General features: G+C 38.0%; 3 protein-coding genes across 5 annotated transcripts; all 3 read right to left on the reverse strand.

Moving 5' to 3' along the window:
* Positions 1-166: 166 nt before the first annotated feature.
* LOC111802244 (pyrrolidone-carboxylate peptidase-like) lies at positions 167-3,747 on the reverse strand. The gene is made up of 5 exons (XM_023686543.1): positions 3,530-3,747; positions 2,030-2,373; positions 1,708-1,812; positions 658-705; positions 167-584 (listed from the first exon to the last, which is right to left on the reverse strand). Exons 2-5 carry the CDS (start codon positions 2,282-2,284, stop codon positions 345-347), a joined length of 648 nt encoding a protein of 215 aa, XP_023542311.1. The 5' UTR covers positions 2,285-2,373; positions 3,530-3,747; the 3' UTR covers positions 167-344.
* Positions 3,748-7,429: 3,682 nt separating this feature from the next.
* On the reverse strand, positions 7,430-8,141 carry LOC111802703 (ubiquitin-40S ribosomal protein S27a). Its single transcript, XM_023687167.1, has one exon. The coding sequence runs from the start codon at positions 8,074-8,076 to the stop codon at positions 7,606-7,608; it is 471 nt and encodes a 156-aa protein (XP_023542935.1). The 5' UTR covers positions 8,077-8,141; the 3' UTR covers positions 7,430-7,605.
* Positions 8,142-9,896: 1,755 nt separating this feature from the next.
* On the reverse strand, positions 9,897-13,997 carry LOC111802381 (signal recognition particle receptor subunit beta-like). Of its 3 annotated transcripts, XM_023686724.1 has the most exons (8): positions 13,866-13,997; positions 13,520-13,780; positions 13,351-13,433; positions 11,914-12,000; positions 11,582-11,730; positions 11,152-11,283; positions 10,235-10,455; positions 9,897-10,157 (listed from the first exon to the last, which is right to left on the reverse strand). In XM_023686724.1, the coding sequence occupies exons 2-7, from the start codon at positions 13,677-13,679 to the stop codon at positions 10,266-10,268; spliced, it is 801 nt and encodes a 266-aa protein (XP_023542492.1). In that variant the 5' UTR covers positions 13,680-13,780; positions 13,866-13,997; the 3' UTR covers positions 9,897-10,157; positions 10,235-10,265. The 3 variants fall into 3 exon arrangements, with proteins under 3 accessions (XP_023542492.1, XP_023542493.1, XP_023542491.1); XM_023686725.1 differs by having other exon boundaries at positions 9,897-10,455; positions 13,520-13,770; XM_023686723.1 differs by having other exon boundaries at positions 9,897-10,455.
* Positions 13,998-14,285: the final 288 nt, after the last annotated feature.

The raw sequence follows: 14,285 nt of genomic DNA on the forward strand, positions 1-14,285 counted from the left end.
AAAAAGAACACACCCAACATTATGATTACGAACAGACTACCCTATTCAGCCGAGAATCACATACCATACATGGATTAGACAAAAATTGCTAACATTGTCGACATTATCTGATAATATTTATGAAGATTTCCATTCATTATCAACAAATAATAATAATAGCAAAAACTTTAGCAGAAAACAAGGTTGCTTATCTTTCTCTTTTTGATAGGAGGATAGGGTTCAACAGGCTATAATGATGAAAGTTCCTTATAAGAAAAGCCCTTACTTGCAAGAAACAGAGTTCACAGCTTGGAAATGGACATTTATAGAATTGAAGGAGAAATCACAGCAACAATACAATTTTTTTAACAAGTAGATGCAATGGCCTCTAAAAGTGAGTGAACGAAACGCATCTGGGTTTCTTTGTCGATTTTTGAAAACAGAGGAACATGAACAAACAATGATTTGTGACCCTTCTGTTCTGCATATCTGAGGGAGTGGTAGTATACATAATTGCAAACAAAACGACCCGCGTCGTCTGATAATATCACGTTGTAGCTTTTCGACTTCAACTTCTCTAAGATCGCCAGAGCCGAGCATGATGTCTTGAAACAATGATTCACTGTAAGTTACAATACAGATCTAAGAGCTTGAAAGGAAAAGGTAAGAGAAAAGTACCTTTTTAATTATTGAGATTTCCCCATCCTCCAAGACTATGGGAAGTTTCTGGATAATGAAGAACAATGATGAAGAATATATACATGAAAACTAACACAGAATGCATCAAAAACCATGGATATACATTGTCTCTAGTTTTTCTGCTTTTGTTCATACTGACATGATTTATTGGTTTATCTTCAGCAAATTGAAATGATGAGTTATCCACAGAAGCAAAGAGTTACTGAGTTCAAGAAAAAATAGAGAGGTAGTTAATCAGATTGGATCAATTTGTTTCCAACGAAGCATTCTTTATAAGGGTTATAAGGGTGTGGAAACTTTTCCTTAGCAGACGCGTTTTAAAAAACTTGAAGGGGAGTCCGAAAGGGAGAGAACAATATCTACTAGCGGTGGCCTTGGCTGTTACAAATGGTATCAAAGTCAGACACCAAACGATGTGCCAGCGAGAGGCTGAGCCCCAAAAGGGGGTGGACACGAGGCAATATGCCAGAAAGGACGTTGGGTCCCAAAGGAAGTGGATTGGAGGGTCCCACATCGATTGGAGATGGGAACGAGTGTCAGCGAGGACGCTAGGCCCTGAAGGGGGTGGATTGTGAGATCCCATGTAACGGCCCAAGCTCACCGCTAGTAGATATTGTCCTCTTTGGGCTTTCCCTTTCAGGCTTCCTCTCGAGGTTTTTAAAATGCATTTGCTAGAGAAAGGTTTCCACACCCTTATAAAGGGTGTTTCGTTCTCCTCAACCAATGTGAGATCCTCACATCCCACATTGGTTGGAGAGGGGAACGAAGCATTCTTTATAAAGGGTGTTGAAAACTCTCCCTAGCAAACGCATTTTAAAAACCTGGAGGAGAAGGCTAAAGAGGACAATATCTACCAGCGGTGGGCTTCATTTACAAATGGCTCACCTCCCACAGTTCATTAAGTTCATTTTCACATTGATTACTTCACAGGATTACTGATTTTTTCCTGAAATGTCTATGTTGTTATACAAGGGACTTTTTGAAGACATAAATACAATAACAGCTTGCGAAGTAAGAGAGGAAATCAACCTGAGGCTGCCATCCGAGTTCGTCTGGATAGCGGAAAGTCGCTTCGTTCACAGCTTGCGATTCAACAGCAAACCTCACTGATCCACTGTTGACCCCCAAGTGAAGCTGAATCAACATGAACAAATCCTTTCCAAGGTTAGTATTCAATTATTTCTCAGCTGATCTAAAAAAGAAATGAACTTACTTATTCCTTTTTCTATGTGTGGCTTATCTGTGTTGGATAGAATTATTACTTGAATACACGTTTATAAATGCTATAAATATGTAAGAATTTGTTCAATAAAAGATTACCAAAACAAAATAGATAGTAAAAAGAACTGACCCATACGACTTTGTTAGTTTCTGTCATGTTTGATATGCCAGAATCCAGAACTTTATAGAGCTCAGTACGAGCACCATCCCCAGCAGCATCTAGAACTGTACAACTTCCAAGGGTAACACCAGCAGGTAGCCCTCTTTCTTCCACGAAAGCCTTCAAGTCATTGACAATGGCCTCTGTAGGATTCTCAGCAACCCCATGGAACTTCTTGAATCCAGTCACGTGAATAGTAACCCCAGCTGGACCTTCAGAACCCATTTCTTTCACTTTACTGTGCAAACAATTCCCTATTGTTTGTTAATGATTTTCTGCTACTGAGTCCGCGATGAAACGCTATCGAACCTCCCCTGAAAAACCAACCAAAGAATTACTCTGTAGAGTCTAATGTAACCGCCTAAATCCACCGTTAGTGTATGTGTTGTCATCTTTGGCTTTTTCCTTTTGGGCTTCCTCTCAAGGTTTTAAAACGCAGGGAAGCCTAGACGGGAAAGCCCAAAGAGGACAATATCTGCTAGGGGTGGGCTTGAGCGGTTACAAATGGTATCATAGCTAGACACCGAGCGGTGTGCTAGCGAGCAAGAATGCTTGACCCCAAAGGGGGTAGATTGTGAGATCCCACGTCGGTTGGAGAGAAGAACAAAACATTCTTTATAAGAGTGTGGAAACCTCTGCCTCGCAGACGTGTTTTAAGAACCTTAAAGGGAAACCAAAAGAGAAAGCCCAAAAGGTGGACAATATCTGCTAGCGGTGGGCTTAGGTTGTTTCAAATGATATCATAGCCAGACACCGGGCGGTGTGCCGATGCTGACCCCGAAGGAGAGTGGATTGTGAGATCCAACATCGGTTAGAGAGGAGAACAAAACATTCTTTGTAAAGGTGGGGAAATCTCTCCCTAAAGAGGTGTTTTAAAAACCTTCTGGAGAACCCCAAAAGGGAAAGCACAAAGAGGACAATATGAGACAGCGGTGGGCTTGAGACGTTACATCTAACCCCATCCCGTCCTCCCTTTCCGCGAGTCTCTTATATTTGTTAATGTTGAAAGATATAAATGAGATCAAAATTTCATAGAACCAATGAACCCTACAAAACTTCCCCATAATTCAACTAGGAACCATCAGATCAAACTCTTGGGGAACAACAAAACGTTGACCTAAAGTCAACCCAGAACTTTGCATGGAACAACAATCTCCAAACATTAGAATCTGAAATCAAAATGCATCAAATCTTTTCCATCACTAAAACACAATGATTTGCAACATCGCTAAGAACAGAAAAACATGAAACCAATGAATCAAAGACATAGAAATCGGACTCGTAATTGGATACGATACGATCCGAAGAAGATAACATCAAGATCATGATGAACAGCTTGAAATAAGCCAAAATCAAGGTGGCCGGAGTAGAGAAGTTGACCGGATTACAGAACCCCCTTAAGAACAGAGACAAATTAAACACAAAATCCTCTCAGAAAAAAGACGATTCCAGTGGAAGATCGGAACTCACCTTCGACGACGGCGCCGGCAGCTGAATTTTGCGAGAATTGGAGAGATCGATTGGCGGTTTCAGGAGGTGGAGAGGAAAAAATGGCTGCGGGTAGAGCAGAAACTTGGCTTGATTCCATCATTAATGAAGCTTCCCAGGCTGTCACGGCGGCGGGATTATCTATTTTTTTATTATTATTCTGACGGCGTCTTCGGACATACTCGAATATTAAAAGAGATAATGTTAAGTCGTTTTATCTTCTAAGTTATGAATTTAAGACGGTTGATTAGGAACCATAATCTCTGCCGTCCGTTCGTCCGTTGGTATAATTGTCTGAAGTGGGCCCATTTGGATGGGCCCAAATGGGCCCAGTTTAGCTAAACAAAGCGGCTGAATTAGGCCCATTAGTAATTTGAATGATTAATTTTAAATATATATGTATATAGGAGATTCAAGAGATTTTTTTTTAATCTTTTTCTAATTTTGAATATTCTTTATTTCCATTTAGGAAGCTTCGTAATTACGTTCTTTTAATGTGGAATAGTCTTTTGTTTTTTTGTTTTTTCTTTTTCATTCACGAGATTTCTTCTGTTTCATTGATTTTATTTGGATTTTTTTTTTTTCAAAAAAGAAATTCTGATCGTTAAATTTATTTATGACCCTCAAAGAGTCGGATGAGGTGAATATCTTACGTATTGTTCTATAAAATATTACGTTTCATCAATTATGATTATCTAGCAATTTGAATACTGTTGATATAGTTAGACTTATATCTCACATCGATTCGAGAGGGGAACAAAACATTCTGTTGATATAGTTAGACTTATATCTCACATCGATTCGAGAGGGGAACAAAACATTCTTTGAAAGAGTGTGGAAACCTTTCTCTTGCAGATGCGTTTTAGAACTGTGAGACTGATAGTAATATGTAATGGCCAAAACAGATAATATTAGTTTGCGATGAGCTTGAATGGTTATAAATGGTAATAGATCTATGCCATCAGATGAAAATCTGACACGATCTTTAGATATTCTTTTTCGTTCACTGGATCTTTCATCAATTTTGTTCGAAAAAAAGAGAAAGCACGATCATTAGATTTACTTATGACCCTCAAAGTGCTGCATAAGATGAAAATCTTATGTACGGTTCTATAATAGTAATATGATCCTATCACTTGTTGCAATTATCTAGCCGTTTGAATACTATTGATATAGTTAGACTCAAAATATGGTTTTTTGGATGGAATTTGAAGATTTCACTTCGATTGTAGAAGAGAACGAAGCATTTCTTACAAAGGTGTGGAAACCTCTCCCTTGCAAATGCGTTTTAAAATCGTGACGCCGATCACAATACGTAACAGCCAAAGCGGATAATATTGTTAGCAATGGACTTGAATTCCCTTGCAAATGCGTTTTAAAATCGCGACGCCGATGACAATACGTAACAGCCAAAGCGGATAATATTGTTAGCAATGGACTTGAATTCCCTTGCAAATGCGTTTTAAAATCGTGACGCCGATGACAATACGTAACAGCCAAAGCGGATAATATTGTTAGCAATGGACTTGAATTCCCTTGCAAATGCGTTTTAAAATCGTGACGCCGATGACAATACGTAACAGCCAAAGCGGATAATATTGTTAGCAATGGACTTGAATTCCCTTGCAAATGCGTTTTAAAATCGTGACGCCGATGACAATACGTAACAGCCAAAGCGGATAATATTGTTAGCAATGGACTTGAATTCCCTTGCAAATGCGTTTTAAAATCGTGACGCCGATGACAATACGTAACAGCCAAAGCGGATAATATTGTTACCAATGGACTTGAATTGTTACAAATGATATCAGAACTATACCGTTGAAAGTGTCTTTACCACATTGCAAGAAAGAGAAGACAAAAAATGGAGAGGAACATGAGCGGCCTTCATCATGTTGACAGAAAGGAGACTTGAGAACTGGCCATACATCATCATCACCGACACCGACACCGACATCGACAAGCTGCACGGCACGCTGACCTGCATTTCCCGATGAAAGGACAGACCTAAAGAAGAATCGCTAACAGAATTAGCTGAATAACAAGGAAGAACACCAACTTACCAACAAAGTGGTGTGCACATAACAAATCTGTTCAGGCAGTTCAAAGAGATGGTTCATTGTTTCAGAATCAAAACCTCTCTGGGTCTGTAGCTTAGAAGGAGGAAAGCTAAGCAGAGAGGTTTCTAAGTAAGGAGACAGAGCTCCAAACTTATAGCAGATTTGCTGCGACATTACAGTGTTATGAAGTTTGGTATTGAAGTTTCAATGTGTTGTAAGATTCCACCGTTGGAGGGGGACAAACCATTTTTTATGAGGGTGTGGAAACCTCTCCCTAATAGGACCGTTTGTGAGGCAGAGGCAGCGATACGTAACGGACCAAAACAGACATAGTGGACTTAAGTTGTTATAACTGGCATTAGAGCTAGAAACCGAGCTGTGTGCCAACTCTGGACCCCAAAGGGATGAATTGTGAGAAATCACATTGGTCGGAGAAAAACATTCTTTATAAGAGTGTAGAAACTTCTATAGAAGCGTTTTAAAACTAAGAGACTGTCGTCGATACATAACATATCAAAACAGACAATATCTACTAATAGTGGATTAGAGTTTTAAGATATTGGGATCAGAGTTCAATGAAGTTGGATCCGAATAATAAAGGTTTATTTTCATTCAATCTATTAGAACAATTTTAGGACATCAAATCAATCAAAATATTTTTCAGAACATAAAAAAAAAAAAAACTTACCTATAACGTAAACATCCTAATTGCCCAATTTTCATAAGAAATTTGGGGAAATAGGGTTCTTTGTTACATTACAAAAAACAACAATGAAATCTGCCAAGATCCATGCTTTTCAATACAAATTACAGTACCAAACATTCGTTCAAAAAACAATTTTATAACATTTAAACGAACAATTAAACCAGAAAAAATGAGTTCCAAGATTTTTATGGACTCATTTTCAAAGCTAAAAAGAAGAAATACCCAGATCAGTTCTAGGCTTCCAGGGTATGGAAACAGTACAGATTACTAGCATAAATAGGTCAGCTGACAGAATTCAAAACAATTTCAGTTCATAAATTCAAGGCATCAAAGAATCTGCAAAGACTTAAGTTCGCATACAACCAACTGAAGAACACACAGATTGAAGGTTTCTATAACTTGAATCTGCCACAGATGATTAAGAGCAGTAGAATATACAGATCAGATATAGTAGTGTTGACGAAACAAAGAACAAGTTCTGTACTTAAAATTCTCAGATATTGGTCCTGGAGTAAGCAATTACAAAGTTCATCACAAATGAAGCTTAATTGAACTCAGATAAACGTGAACATAATGCATCACTGCTACCAAGCACAACAGCTAAAACAAGAATCAAACAACTTCTCGCCTCTTCTAATACAAGCACATTGATCAATCAATGAAAATTTGGCAGTCAAAATTGCTTATTCCTAGCAGCAAATCATATTAATTTGGTCACAATGGTGAACATAGATATGCCCAATCGAGAGTCTATCAAATACTTATTGATAAGAGACCCAAGAAGACAATAGAACAGTTTCAAACTACAGAACATACAAGACCCAAGTACTAAATCATGGATACAGGACACAAAATCTTGTGTTGTTGCAAATGAACTGTTGTATACAGCAACGACAATTGAGAAGATGTGAACATCTGGATCGTTGAAGATTCAAATTACACACAAGAACGATTAACATAAATAAACATAAAACAGACTTAAGAACTACTAAACATCACATCTTACTAGTCGCACAGGGAGCAGCAGATATATCTTTCAGCACAAATTTATTATGTTGACGAGAAGGCATATAATCTATGAAACTAAGAACCAAATGAAACATTATGTCAAGGATAAGAATCGCAAAATACTAAGTATGTGGATCTTACTGAAAACGGTAGTAAATAGACTTTAAGAAATCAAAATCCATGTCAAAAACTGAACTCCACAAGCTGGAGTAGAAATTCTAGATAAATTCAACAACATAAAACGTTTAGATAAAACAAAAACATGATGAAAAACAACGATAAACCTAATCACCACCAGCTTTGTTGTAAACGTAGGTCAAACCACATTTACCACAGTAGTGGCGGTCAAAGTGGTTAGCCATGAAAGTTCCAGCGCCGCACTCGGCATTAGGGCACTCCTTCCTCAGCCTCTGTACCTTTCCAGAGTCATCGACCTTGTAGAACTGGAGAACGGCAAGCTTGACCTTCTTATGCTTGTGCTTGATCTTCTTCGGCTTGGTGTAGGTCTTCTTCTTACGCTTCTTGGCGCCTCCCCTGAGACGGAGAACAAGGTGAAGCGTGGATTCCTTCTGGATGTTGTAGTCGGCGAGGGTTCGGCCGTCCTCAAGCTGCTTTCCGGCAAAAATCAGACGCTGCTGGTCCGGCGGAATTCCCTCCTTGTCCTGGATCTTGGCCTTGACATTGTCGATGGTATCGGAGCTCTCGACCTCTAGGGTGATGGTCTTACCCGTTAGGGTTTTCACGAAGATCTGCATGGTTGGGAGGCTTGCCTGCAGAGCTCCACGGCTGAATTGGAGTAACGAGGGTTTGGGTGAAGAATGATTGCCTTTTATAGGTGGGCGTTCGTCCTTCTAGGGTTTCTGGGATCCTTTTTAATTCAGAATAATATTATAATATAATTTTCAAATCTAAAATTTTATAATATTTACGTTTTTCTTCTGCGTTTTATTCGTGAAGGTCTGCGTTTTATGTACTTTTTTTTATTGATTTTTTTATTCAAATTTTTATTTTTAGTAAAAGTAAAATATCGATTTATAAAATATTGATATATTTATTTTAAAATATTTAATTAAGATTTAGTTTGAATAAATAATAAAAAATAATTATGAATTTAAATAAAAATAAAAAAAATTAAATATACGTGAATATAATCATATTAAGTAAAAATATATATTTTAATTTATTATATTCCATTCAATATATTTTTTAATTTATTATATTCAATTCAATATATTTTTAGATCGTACTCAACCTAACCCAAATAAGTTTATAACCTAACCTAAACTATGAGTTGGGTTAATTCACTCGGTTAAAAGGGATATCATTTCCCCAGTTCTATATTTAAATTTGTTCTTATCATTAATTTAAAATGAGAACGTTACAAATTAAAAAATATAGTGAATAAATTGTTAGATACTGAACTAAATTATTATATTTTTTTTAATTTTAAAAATTGAAAAGAATTATATACTCGTGATAGTTGATATTATTGAAATTGATACAACTATTCTTAATAGCTTATTGATATAAAAAATGTTGTTAAAATGAGTGCACGCCTCAAATGAATATTGATTGGTGTTGAATATAGTTTTGATAACTCGAAATATTACTAAAATTATACACATATTGTACTTCAAACGAAATTGATTTGATTGACGAGATACGGTTGATATACTTTTAAAAAAACTACTAAAATGATACTCTTGTTAGCTCAAATGAATGTTGATTGATATCTAATATGATGTTGATATACTAAATAATACTAAAATGATACGCTCATATTTTACCTAAACTGAATGGATATATCTAATATCAAGTCGTTACTCAAAATATTACTAAAAAAATACACATGTTTTAGCGGGTATAAATTGCGAGATTAGCTTCTGATATACTAGAAGTATACTTAATATTAATAAAATGACACGCTCATGTTTGAAGCAATTGCATGTATGACAATCTAACATTTAAAAAAATATATATATAGCAAATCAAGTACAATTCAAATATAGTACAATGATGTAATAAATACATCTCGTCGCAAGTCTACCCGTGATTTCAATCTATGAATGATCGAGGTCTATCACTGTTTATAAGTGACCTCTCGCACTAAGGTCCACCATGGTTTGTTTGCATACCCAATGGCTATTATATTTAATATTGACATACCACATCGACATATCTCAATGTCGTTAGTCTTTCCACAATAGACATCTATTAATATAAATCCATCACTAATTAAGATCTATCAACGATAAACTCCCAATCATTCATGTTTATCATTGACGATCAATATTTTTGTTAGTGATAGACATAAATAATAGACTACCAAACACGTAGAAATGATGGCTAATAAACATAAAAACAGCCTATCAGTAATAGAAAACTACCGCCGATGAACATATTAATGGATTATGAAGAATAGACACGAACTATTTATCATCAATTGACGTAAAAATGGTCTTTTAACGATACACAGAGAGATGGTCAGTAAAATAAAAATAGTCTATCGGTGATAGACCGTTCTTATGATATACTATTATTAGGGATTATAAAATCGAATAACGATAGACACGGGTACAAAAAGAACGTTTGAATACGCACATGAAATTTTGAAGGAAAAAATCGTCATATTTACAAATATAGCAAGCAAGGTTGACACCTATTGATTTCAAGTATACCAGAACACAAGGCAACAACATCTCAAATTCTATTATTTAAGCAAACATCGTTTCTTTTTGGCTTTCTATGACATTGTATGACTGTTTCCCGCTATACTTCTGGTGTTTTATCAACAAGGGAAGAAGGCATGGACATACAATTTCTTCAGTCTTATGCACTACAAAAAAAATGGGATGCAATTCGGAAATCTCAAGCACAAATATTGTAGTTTATATTGGAAGGGAAAAAGAGTACCAGTCATCATGTAGAGTCGAAGATACAGGCTCTAGGACTTCACGTTTTCCCTTATAAATTGCTCCACCTCAGATACTTCACCTGTTAATCCAGAGGCTTCAGCGACTGAAACTTTGTTATGGCACTGTGTGAACGAAAATGCTTTCCCAGGTACCCCGAGTGTGAAGTCATTCGACATATCAGCATCTGAGATCGCGCTTCTCGATACTCGTAATTTGTCGCTGTACAATCGTAGAAGACACAAGGTCGGGAATTGAAATAACATTATAATCAATGTATGGCAGATAATGATGGTAACAGCCCAAGCCCAAGCCCACCGCTAGCAGATATTGTCCTCTTTGGGTTTTCCCTTTTGAGCTTCCCCCAAGGTTTTGGAATGCTTCTCTCTCCTCCCCAACCGATGTGGCATCTCACAATCCACCCCCTTGAGGGCCTAGCGTCCTCGCTGGCACACGCCCAGTGTCTGGCTCTGATACTATTTGTAACAACCTAAGCTCACCGCTAGCAAATATTACCTTCTCTTTGGGCTTTTCCCTTCTGGGTTTCTCCTAAGGTTTTAAAACACGCCTACCTAGAGGTTTCCACACCCTTATAAAGAATGCTTCGTTCCCCTCTCCAACCGATGTGGGATCTCACAATCCACCCCCTTGAGGGCCTAGCGTCCTCGCTGGCACACTGCCCGGTGTCTGGCTCTGTTACCATTTGTAACAGCCCAAGCTCACCACTAGCAAATGTCCTCTTTGGGCTTTCCGTTTTGGGCTTCCCCTAAGGTTTTAAAACGCGTCTGATAGGGAGAGGTTTCCACACCCTTATAAGGAATGTTTCGTTCCTGTCTCCGACCGATGTGAGATTTCAATCATTTGCTTAACAGATAATGAAAAGAATGTTCCTATTATGGAGAGAGTTGAAAGCCTTACATCTCTTTTTCCATCTGCCTATTGATAAACTCCTTTGTGTGGGCTGTCACCTTGTCTGTTTTATTGCATAGTATCAGGACAGGGATCTTCTTCTTCACGACACTCGCATTAGTCAGGATGTCATAGAGGTACCTTCAAGAGAGATCGAATTAGATTTAACTAATGACATGAGACATTTATTTCTGAGCTCGTTCGTGTACATGAGCACGAATTGCATCAGATATGTACAGCACACGTGAGTGCTTATGTTGCAAAGAGCATGCCTTCTATTATGAAATTGGATGTTTTACAGGGAGAGGAATGTGAGAACTCGGGATACTCGAGCTCATGTTACACAACCATGCAGGACTCGTGAGACTCGAAGCTTCTACATTCATATAGTAAATGTGCGCACGTATAAACAAAAAGTCGGAGAGGACTAATCCCTTACTCTGAAGCTGCACGACAGTTGGGTAAAAAATCCAAAGCATCCACCACAAAGACAACACCAGCTGCTTGAGGCAAGAAGTCATCTAGTTTGGCTCGAAGACGAGAGTGTCCAGGGACATCAATAAGATGAACAGGCTTCAGTTTGTCCTTCTACCAAGGCAAACATAGAGAAAAATATCTGTCAGTTTATGTCTGATCAAGTAATGTAAGAAAAATGTTAAGGCTGCTGAAAACAGAAACCACACAGCGTTGTTCGTATTAGTTTCGAAGCCGTAATGAATCAGAAGTCGAGCATTCTAATTTCATGAAAATCCGTTCTAGAAAACAAATTACCTTCGGTATTTCAGAATGAAGCACAAAAGTGCCCTCATTGGGTTCCATTGATGTAACAGTACCCTGATGAGAAGAACCATCACGAAGCTGCAAAGGCATAAAAACATCATAAAGGATAGCAGAACATCTAGGAAGCTATGAAGCATCACCATAAACCCAATAGGATTTATGCTTGGTCTTTAATTATACATAACAACATTGTCAGCATCCAATCAATCATTAAATTAAACTTTGAAATATCGAGTACATCAGACACCGTGATCCATAACACAAAGTCAAAAGCGTGCACGGACACTGTTTTACTAACTTCTTAACAGACCTTGAAGAATAGGTCGAGAACAGAAGGGGCATTCTTATATGCAATGGGGACAGAGTTCCAAAATAACATTAGTGCATTTAAGGCTACTTCTTGAAGAGATGGTGCAGAAACTCATATCGTAAAAGGCTTAATCATTCAATTCGAACAAAAGTAAACAAAGTATGCAAATGTAACAGCCTAAACCCACCACTAGCAAATATTATCCGCTTTGACTCGTTACGTATCGCCGTCAGCCTCACGGTTTTAAAACGCGTCTACTAGGGAGAGGTTTCCACACCCTTTTAAAAAATGTTTCGTTCTTCTCTCCAACCGACCAATGTGGGATCTCACAATCCACCCCGCTTGGGGCTCAGTGTCCTTGCTGGCACACTGTCGGGAGTCTGCCTTTGATAACATTTGTAACCGCCCAAATCCGCCACTAGCAAATATTATCCGCTTTGACTCGTTACGTATCGCCGTCAGCCTCACGGTTTTAAAACGCGTCTACTAAGGTGAGGTTTCTACACCCTTATAAGAAATGTTTCGTTCCCCTCTCCAAACGACCGATGTGGTATCTCACAATCCACCCCTTGGGGCCCAGTGTCCTCACTGGCATACCGTTCGGTGTCTGGCTCTAATACCATTTGTAACAGCTCAAACCCACCGCTAGCAAATATTATCCGTTTTGACTCGTTACGTATCGCCGTCAGCCTCACGGTTTTAAAACGCGTCTACTAAGGAGAGGTTTCTACACCCTTAGAAGAAATGTTTCGTTCCCCTCTCCAACCAACCGATGTGGTATCTTACAATCCACCCCCTTCGGGGCCAGCGTCCTCGTTGGCACACCGTTCGGTGTCTGGCTCTGATACTATTTGTAACTACTCAAACCCACCGCTAGTAAACATTGTCCGTTTTGACTCGTTACATATTATCGTCAGCCTCCCGGTTTTAAAACGTGTCTACTAGGGAGAGGTTTCCACATCCTTATAAGGAAGGTCTCTCCAACCGATGTCGGATCTCACAGCAAAAGACTAATGAATCAAATATCTCAGGCCAATCATTTCCAGTTGTCAAATTCTCGATAAATTAACAGGGCAGGTTAGTGTTTGAATGAACAAACCAGTAATGCAGAGGCTTACTTGATAGAAAAGAACAGTTTTCCCGCTTCCACTGAGCCCACTAAGTACAATGGTATTCGATTTTCTGCCCTTGAACAAGCGAGCTGCAGAGTGGAGGAGAATCAATTTCAAATTCCAAATTTCTTCGCGATATACAATTACAGAAAGCGATGATAAAGAGGAGACTCACTGAATAAGAGAAGTAGAGTCGTCAATAACAACACACCAACCCCAACGTAGAGTTGAATCGGGGGAATTTGGCGAACAATCTCCGAGCCTTGTTCCAGCCATTGCTCCATCTGAACCTTCAATTGATCCACCTGAACCTTCCACAGCTCCATACCGTCCATTTTTCAACCTTTTTTGTCAATATACTCCAGAAATTCAAGTCCTCAAATTGAGCCACAAGTTTTCAGTCAAAATTTCCTCGTTCCCCAAGGTCTGTACGACCCTATGTCCAGACGAAATCAATCGGCGACATTAGAAGGAAACCGCGAAACATAGATCACGAAATGAAGAATCGAGGAAAATAATACCTGATCCAATAATTCCGCTGCAAATCAGAAATGCGATGAGAATCAAATTTGGGGATGAATGAAATTACCCAACAAGCTCGTGGCAAGCCCTAGAAGTCCAGTAGTGCTTCTTTCCCTTTCTTCTTTCTTTTATTTTCATTTTTTTTTTCTATTTTAGATTTTCATTTTCTTCCTCTAAAATTTTCTAAAACTCCCACGTGCAAAGCAATTTTCACGTTTATATAATTTAAACAACATATTTCTTATTTTATTATTTTTATTTTTTAATATATAATTTTTTTTAATATAACTTCTACTTAAAAATATAAAACACAAAAAATAATAATAATAATAATATTTTATTAGTAAAAATACTAGATAATAATCAACTTAATTTCAAGCGGGTATATGTGATGTCCCACATTGGTTGGGAGGAAAACA

This window comes from Cucurbita pepo, chromosome LG09 (assembly GCF_002806865.2).
Source record: "Cucurbita pepo subsp. pepo cultivar mu-cu-16 chromosome LG09, ASM280686v2, whole genome shotgun sequence".
In the NCBI taxonomy this organism is placed as follows: domain Eukaryota; kingdom Viridiplantae; phylum Streptophyta; class Magnoliopsida; order Cucurbitales; family Cucurbitaceae; genus Cucurbita; species Cucurbita pepo.